The following is an 8,988-nucleotide window of genomic DNA, read 5'->3' on the forward strand; positions in this document are numbered from 1 at the left end:
CAAGTATACAAGGTCTATTAAACAGACTTCACTTTGGGGCCCATTCAGGTAACTAACTTCAGGTGAGGAGAGAGCCCATTTGTTCGCGTTATCTTGGCTTCTAACGCTGGCTGAAGTTCAGAGAATCATAAAGTCATTCAAAAAACCTAGAATGACCTGTCTGAAAGAGAGAAAGGACTTTCAGTTTAAGGAAATAATCATGAATAACATTTCTTGAGTAATAATAATAGTGATAATAATTAGAAAGGATTGACTTTCAGAAATTTTTCTCAAGTCAGAGCTCCCGCTACTTCGGTTCCATCTGTTCTCTCTAGATGGAGAGGAGGAGCATCTCCCAGAGGGCTGTGTCCTCAGAAAAGCTGGCATCCCTGCCCACTCCCTCAGGCTCGGGGGATGAGGGCCTGATGAATCTCCCTCCACCGCGGGGTGTGGCTACAATGGCCTCCTCCAAAAGGGTGCAGGCAGCTCCTCCCAGCCACCCTCCCGCAGTTCCCATCATCTGGCCCCTCTCCACCAGCCTCTTCTTTCCACACTGCCCCCCGAGTTCAGGGAATTTCCCCAGCATCCCAAAGCTTGAGTTTCCTGTCAGGCGGAAGGGATGAGTGCAAATAAAAGGAGTGCGGAAAGCAGGAGGAAGACACAGTGCTCCGGATCCCCCAATCTCTGCGCTTCCACCCAGCTCCCAAACGCGCGCCCACTCGCAGCGCTCTCTTGACCGCTATGAGCCTCCAGTCCAGCCGCGCGGCCCGTCTCCCCGGTCCTTCGGGCTCCTTGTGCGCGCCGCTGGCGCTGCTGCTGCTGCTGCTGACGGCGCCGGGGCCCCTCGCCAGCGGTGAGAGCGCAGGGCACGCGGGACGCACTGGGGCACAGCGGTGCATCCCAGCCTCTGCGGGGCCGCTGCTTTCTAGGAAATTCTCCCAGCAACCTGCCCTATAAAAATGTTTTTTTTTTTCTTCCCCAGCTGGTCCTGTCTCTGTTGTGCTGAAAGAACTGCGTTGCACTTGTTTACACGTTATGCCGAGAGTAAACGCCAAAATGATCACTAATCTGCAGGTGTTCCCGGCAGGTCCGCAGTGCTCCAAGGTGGAAGTGATGTAAGTTCTCCTGTGCTGCTGTGTCCACTGTGACTTTCGCAAGTCCTCCAGCCTGGGTCGTCAGTCTTTGTGGCTCATGAGTGCATCCTCTTTTTCTTTTCTTCAGAGCCTCCCTAAAGGACGGGACACAAGTTTGTCTGGACCCGGACGCCCCTTTTCTAAAGAAAGTCATCCAGAAAATTTTGAGCAGGTATTTGTCACTTTGATTTTTGTGGTGATTTAGTATCTTCTAGGACAAGCATAGACTTCACAATGTCCTTATTCTCTCTGTAGGATTTAGACCATGCTTAGAATTATAAGGTTCTTAAGAAGAATAAGTTTTTCTGGAGTGTGCTGAGAAAACCTTTATCAACAGGTCTATTACACAGACCTCATTGCTGAGATCTATTTTTTTTTTTGTCTGCTCTTTGCTTTTATTGATTTTCTTTTCCCCACCAAACACTTTTGAAAACCAAATGCAGTAGACAGGAATGTGGGAGCTGGTTATACTAACATAACTGTTCTCTCAACAGTGGAAACAAGAAAAATGACTGAGAGAAAGGACCATACATGGTAAAAATTGCCCAGTCTTCAGTGGAGCAGTTTTCTGGGGATCCCTGGACCCAATGAAGACAAGAAGGAAGGGTTGGTTTTTTCCGCAGTCAATTTTCTTTATGGATTCCCTACTCTGAAGAGTGTAGGGAAAGCCTATGCTTGCTCCTGAAGTTTACTGCTCAGCTAATGAAGTATTCAGCATAATATTTCCGTTATTTTACCTACTAAGTTATTGGACTCTTTGGCAATTGACCACAATGTGAGCAAAGAATCACTGGTTGTTAGTTTTGCAATGAATATTGAATTGAAGATAACTATTGTATTTCTATCACATATTCCTTAAAGTCTTACCAAAAAGATTGTGGATTTCATATGGCAATAATGTTTGATTAGAATGCTGCTGAGGGAGATATCCTGTTGTCCTCACCCACTCTACTCATAAAATAGGAAATATTCTAGTTCTGTTTCTTGGGCAATATGTTACTCTTTACTCTAGGATGCTATTTAAGTTGTATTGTATTAGAACGCTGGGTGTCTCATACTGTTATCTGTGCAGAAATATATTTCCTTATTCAGAATTTCTAAACATTTAAGTTCTGTTAGGACTAATATATTCTCTTCCTATAGTTTTAGACATTTAATGTCTTCTTAGTATGGCATAATGTCATGATTTACTCATTAAACTTTGATTTTATATGCTATTTATTCACTATAGCATGACTATAATTCTAGTCACGAAATATACACTTGGGTAGATCAAGAAGCTAGAAAACAGATAAATTCCTGATTGCTAATTTACATAGAAATGTATCCTCTTAATTTTTTAAATAAAAGCAAACAACAATGATCTGTACTCTGAAAGTTTTGAAAATATATTTGAACAATTTGAATATAAATTCATCATTTAGTCTTCAAAAAACATACAGCATTGCTAAGATTTTTACATAGCTATTGTGTATCTTTTAAAGGTTTTGACCATTTTGTTATAAGAAATTATACAAATATCACATTCACTATATTAAAATTGCACTTTTTAAAAACTGTGTGTCTCCTTGGTTTTTAGTACTTATATTGTAGTTTGGAGAAACAATAAAAGATTTCTAAACCACTCATGCCATTTCTCTTGCTTATAGTGTTACTATTTATCCTTAATTATGCATTATTCAAAATATTAACTTTGCTCCTCTCTGACTGGCAGAGAGGGCCCTCACTCCCCAATACCATTACATTGGTTCAACTTTTCTCCATGCTCAGTCCCCTTCCAATTACTCCTTCACAGCACCAATAGCCTCTGGAATCTTTAGAAAACACAAATAATATAAGATTTCTCTATCTAAATTTTTTAATGGCTCCTTGTTTCCTAGACATGAAATAAAAGTTGCTAAACATAATGAATAAGGCCCTGTCTCATCTCACTCCTGATCTTCGGCACTTCAACTTCCCTTGTGCCTCACGTTCACTATAGTCAGGCATTCAGTTCCCTAACTGGGAGTACTCTTTCTGGCCTATGACTTTGCATTTGCTAGGCCCTCTACCTGGAAGGCACTTACCTTTTTCCTCATATAGGAGGAGGCTTATTCATCCCAGAACTCAATTCAAGCAATATCTCCGTGAATTTTTCTTGGTACACTCAGCAAAGCTTGTGGTTTCCATCTAGGTGTTCTCATAGCACCTTCTAGACATCTGAATTATAACAAACACATTTGCATTGCTTTTATTTGTTTATAGGTTTCTTCATCTAACTGTATTAAGACCTCTCCTAGAACATCAAGCATATTTCATCTAGCTCTGCATCCCAAATGTGTGGCATGGAATGACTTTATGAATTAATAAGTTACCCTGACCCTCAGGTTGTCAGATAGTATACTAAAATTAATAATCTGGCTCATGGTAGATTTTGATTAAATTGTAATTTGTTTTCCCTCTTTTCTCTTTCTTGTCTACAGGTAATCCAACAAGGGCTTGACCATGTGTAACCCTCTCAAGCTATAACACCTACCCCTCACTTTCACTCAGCTAACTCCTATCTTTCCTTCCCTGGGGGATAGTTTAGCTATCGTTTCCTTGAGACAATCTTTATAACTCTTACTCCTCTCAGATTAAGATCCCTTTTATACGCTCTCATAGCACTCTGCACTTTTTACTCATAACATTTTCTCACCAAGGTGGCTGTCTAGTTTATAGAGCCTATATACATGTGGTCATTTGCTTAGAGTCTGTCTATTCTAGCTTCACTGTAAGATCCATGAAAGCAGGGACAATGTTTGTCATCTTTATCTCAGTTCCTGGTGCAATGCCTAGCACATAGTATATATTTAAACAGATGAGTGATCTGGATTAAACAAGTCTCTCTAGTATTAAAAGTGTCATTTCATACAAAATGCCTTTTCTTAGGAAAAGCAAGAAAATGAAAAGAAGAATAACCAAATTAGTATGTGTACACACATTTACACTGCAACTGAATTAATAATATTATATATACTTATATTTGCATGTACTTGTATACTTTAGTGTATCAAACCTAGACCTTTCTGTATATTTTATCTCTCTTTATATATGAAATATAAATTAGATTAATATATTTTAATTATTATATATTGATATATTTATATAACAGAGAGAGAGAAAGACAGAGACACAAAGATGTGAAAAAACTTAAAAAGTAGATCCAGAGGTGGATTTTCTAGTAATTTTTTCAGCAATGAAAAGTACAAAAAAAAAACTCAAAATTTTTAAAAAGCATTAAACTTCTGTGGTCTCTTTTTGTTCTCTAAAATGGCATTTTTTGAATTTATGAATGATACACGAATTCTGGGGAAACACTAAAAAGCAAACCAAATTACAAAAATGAGCTCTAAATTTCAGTGTTTAAAACAAATCCTGTTATGTCATATTAACCTCAAAATACTTATTGAAAAATGCTTGATTATAATAGATTTAAAAATGTTAAATGCCCTTTGTACGGGTGAAATTTAAGCTTCATAAAGAAATAAACATTACTGTTTTTTTGGGTTTTTTTTTTTTTTTTTTTTGAGACGGAGTCTCACTGTTGCCCAGGCTAGAGTGCAATGGTGCAATCTCAGCTCACTAAAACCTTTGTCTCCCAGGCTCAAGCGATTCACCTGCCTCAGCCTCACATGTAGCTGGGACTACTGTCAGGTGCCACCACACCTAGCTAATTTTTCGTATTTTTAGTAGAGATGGAGTTTCACCATGTTGGCCAGGCTGGTCTCAATGGTTACCTTTTTTTTTTTTTTTTTTTTTTTTTTTTCATCAAGCTCTGCTTTTTTTTTTCAGAAGCAGGACTTGTAACTTTAGTTTATTCATAAAGATAGAATGAAACATGATTTCTAATATTGTTGCAATTCTAGTTGTCATGCTATTCTACAAATGGTCACTCTACAGAGAAAATAGATTACAGTATATTACCAAAGAGTAACCTATGCAAGAAACTCAATGATAGCTACTATTCACTCTTGCAGCCATTCCTAGCTGATCTTGCTACTAGCAAACTCATGGACTAACATATCAGGGAAAATTACTCATGTAAATATACTAGGGATATGTCTTATAGTTTCTTCATACTAACCCCTAAATACTATTTTCATTCTGTTATCCATCTGAAACTCTATCTTATATATAAAGTCACTTGGAATTGAACAAATGTGTTCACCTAAAACCTACTCTGTTTCTGCTCCAATCCAGACAATTTTCAATGTGTAATTAATGTCCCTCATTATACCAGAATTTCCTGTTTTCTTCTATGTGTGACGCATTCACATAATCCTTCAATTCCTGAAGGTATGACAAGATCTATGATAAAATATGACTAGTGGCTTTGTTTTTTCAATCACAGTTTTAATTCTTGCTTAAGGAAAATAACTGCTGTGGATAACTCTCTTGCTGTATATAACTTCAAAAGTCCTTCCTGTATGTTACAATATGAGAAATTTACCAGATGGAAGGAGCACTTGGGGATTTCTAGTTACCTCCCTGACTAAATCAAGGAAGAGGAGGAGAATGTACCATGATTTAGATTTTGGCTGATATCCCTGGTTGAGTCTTAGTCAGCAAAAATAATATTATGTTCCTAAGAAGGATTGTTCATGCCTCAAATACGTGGGGTGAGATAAGAATGTAGAAAGACCTAGAGTTTAGGTGTACAATTTTGTTTCTACAAAATTTCAAGTCCTATTTCTGAAACATAGATAAATTGCAAGGACCTTTCTCTGGAAAATCCACCTTCTTAATGGATGTGTTTCTCTACCACATAAATTTATGATGTTAATTTTTATCTACCTCTAGAGTTCAATAAAGAGTAATCTAGTTGACTTATTTCCAGCAAGAGAAGCTAATTATACTTCTTTATATTTTGTGGTGCAGTACAAAATTAGAGCAATTGCATTTCAGATCTAGTTCTGTGTATTTCCACCAATGTGATCTTGGCAATTTGTTTAACATCTACCTTCCTCAGTTTCCTCATCTGTAAAATCAGTATAATATCTCTCCTACAGGCAGTATCCTGGAACAAAGTAGATTATTGGTAAATATAATTAATAATTTCTTCCCCAAGAATCCTAGTTCAAACTCCCTTTTACAAATGAAAAAACTGAGAACTTGGTAGTTTTTTTCTAAATTTATTCATATTCTTTCTACATATGAATTTTTTTCCTAATTTTATTTATATTCTTTCTACATTTACAGGAATGATTTTTAGTACTCCTAAAATTTCTTTTTATGAGTCTTTTTATACAAGCTTATGAAAACTGTGTATTCTATTTTTTGTGAAGTACATGGTAACTATCAAAAATTATGATGTATTTTCCCTCATATAAATAGTCATCAATCAAATATCAATTTATTGGCCTTTACTCATAATCTTGTTACATACTGGACCCTATGCAAGATCCTTATAAACTGGAAATTATAAATACGGAGAGTTTCAGTCAAAGTTAAGATATCTTTATAGCAAATGTACAATTTCCCACAGAACGAAGATTTTCTAACAAGGGGAGGGAAAGAAAGGAGAAGGGAGCTTAGGGAAGAGAAAGAAGTAAGAAGGAGAGTGGAGGGGCTTGTGTTTTGTGTTGTCTTTTTTCTTTCTTTTCTCTTCCTCCCCCTTCCCCCTTCTCCTTTTCTCTCCCCTTTCCTTCCCTCCTTTCCTTCATCCTTTCTGTTTATTCCTCAGAAGTAAAATAACCCTATTTAAAGAGAAGGAGAAGGACCCAGGTAATCTAGCAGAAATCTCAGCCAGCAGCCAACACCAACCACTTCACACAGGAATGAGGCCAACTTTGATTTTCAGCCATTTTTGTTGTTTCTGACTGCCCCCACTTAATTCAGCTTAGCAGAAGAATCTCACATTAACATATAGAGTTGTTGGAAATAATAAATTGTTGTTTTAAGCCACTAAGTTTAAGGTTGACTTCTTACACAGCAAAAGAGGGTCAAATGGTACTTGTTAACAATTGAATGTGTTTGCAGGCTCTGGAAAAATATTGTACTGGAATTTCCTCAAATGAATGAATTTGTAGTGAAACTGGGTAACAGTCAAATATTTGAGACTCAACAAATTACACTAATTAACATAAATTGAAATAAGAAGTCTCAGGCCTGCAAAACTTTGCAGCACTTCTATGTAACAGCACCCAGGAAGAAATTTTCCCAACTCCACTTTCCCCACTCTTTCCCCACTCACACTCCATGCCTCACTGGAAGACAGTAGAACCTCCATTAACCTGAATGCCAGAGGTCTGAATAATTCTTATCAACTGCGAGTCACACATAAAGCACATTTGGTTTCAGCACTTAATAGAAAATATTTTGTTGACTAGTTTTTAAATTTATTGATTAAGATACTTTAACTAACCAACCCAAAATTTTTACTACCTTCAGGATATTCTGTTCAAATTGCTTTTATGATTGATAGCTTATTGACCTATACTTAAAAGAAGGATTTGGGAAATGTTAGCTCAAAATGTTCTATGTAGGGCAGGAATAATATGTCTTCATTTCAATGGATAATGCTCTTCTGGTGTCTCTAGATATTTTCTTTTAAAATAGCTGACAGATAAGTTAAGTTTTGGGTTTTAGAAAACTTCTTTGTTGCCAGAATGACTCTGCTATTTATAACATGACTTAAAGGAAATAGAGTTGATAAAATTACTTAAAACATACACACATAAAACTCATGGTGACAATGTAAGATTCTTGAAAAAGGCTGTCAAGTTATTTTAATATTCAAGAACCTTTGGCAATTGTTTTTACTTCTAGTATTCATTCAAATTTATAATTTTTTAAAAGCTAACTACTTTTAACTGAATAACTTATTTGAAAATATCTCTTAATCATTTCTGTACACCTTGCCTTCTGTACTGTGCATCTCATCTTGGATATCAAAGGGAATAATGCAAATAACAGTAACAGCAATTAATAGTTGCAGTTGAAATAGTAGCAGTAATATTAGAGCATTATCCATATCCCATTGTTTTACACAAATATTTCAGATTTCTCTTAAAAAAGAAATAGTTAAATGACTAAGTTACACAAAAATGAGAACTTCATAATGCCTGTCACATAATAGATACCTAATCAATATTTTTAAATAAATAAAAACTAGGAAAAAAACTATTTTATATCAAATGCTAATAGGCTTATAAAATTTTAATGACTCAAGAAATGTTTTAATACTTCCTCATGAACCTTGCTGACAATGCATTGTTTGTGAAAACCACATTTGTTGATTGAGACAATGGCTTGATGATACTGTGACCCATGCCTACCTCCTTCCCGGTATCAACCAATTCAAACAGCATAATTACTTCAGAAGACTTTCCATATTGTTTCCTGAAAAGGATTAGGGACTTTTAAAAAATCTTACTAATGAAACGGGAAAGAAATCTGGATAGTGTTAAGTATGAAAAAAAAAAGCGGGTCCAGTGAAGCCAGTAAATATTTTCAGCAATATGTTTGAGGGTTGAACAGAAAATGAAAGATACTACGAATAGTGTTAAAAACCTTTATGTCTTGCTCTGGAAATGGTTTTGATCTCATGTTTGAATAAAAATATATCTGACTTGAGAACTCACAATATCTCAATCTCAACAGTAAGGAAAGGCTATAAAGGCATCCCGCAGGAGGAACAAGAAAGAAGCCTAATTTCATTCTGTGTCTTGCTGGGTTTGTCTCTGCAATTGGCTCCACATCTCAGCTCTCAGAAGACTCCAAACTCTCAGCTTATGCCCTTTTTAAAAGTTTGCTTAAGACTAGAAACTTCTGTGTTGAGACAGGGAGAAAAATCATTTTAGTTTATTATGTTGTATGTGAAATTCTAATTTATAAGAAAAAAAATGAGGTGGAG

General features: G+C 36.3%; 1 protein-coding gene across 1 annotated transcript; it reads left to right on the top strand.

Moving 5' to 3' along the window:
• Positions 1–480: 480 nt before the first annotated feature.
• Positions 481–2,737, top strand: CXCL6 (C-X-C motif chemokine ligand 6). Its single transcript, XM_032260988.1, has 4 exons — positions 481–832; positions 962–1,094; positions 1,201–1,284; positions 1,607–2,737. The coding sequence occupies exons 1-4, from the start codon at positions 721–723 to the stop codon at positions 1,626–1,628; spliced, it is 351 nt and encodes a 116-aa protein (XP_032116879.1). The 5' UTR covers positions 481–720; the 3' UTR covers positions 1,629–2,737.
• Positions 2,738–8,988: the final 6,251 nt, after the last annotated feature.

This window comes from Sapajus apella, unplaced genomic scaffold (assembly GCF_009761245.1).
Source record: "Sapajus apella isolate SASKATOON/1434 unplaced genomic scaffold, GSC_monkey_1.0 scaffold121, whole genome shotgun sequence".
Lineage (NCBI taxonomy): Eukaryota > Metazoa > Chordata > Mammalia > Primates > Cebidae > Sapajus > Sapajus apella.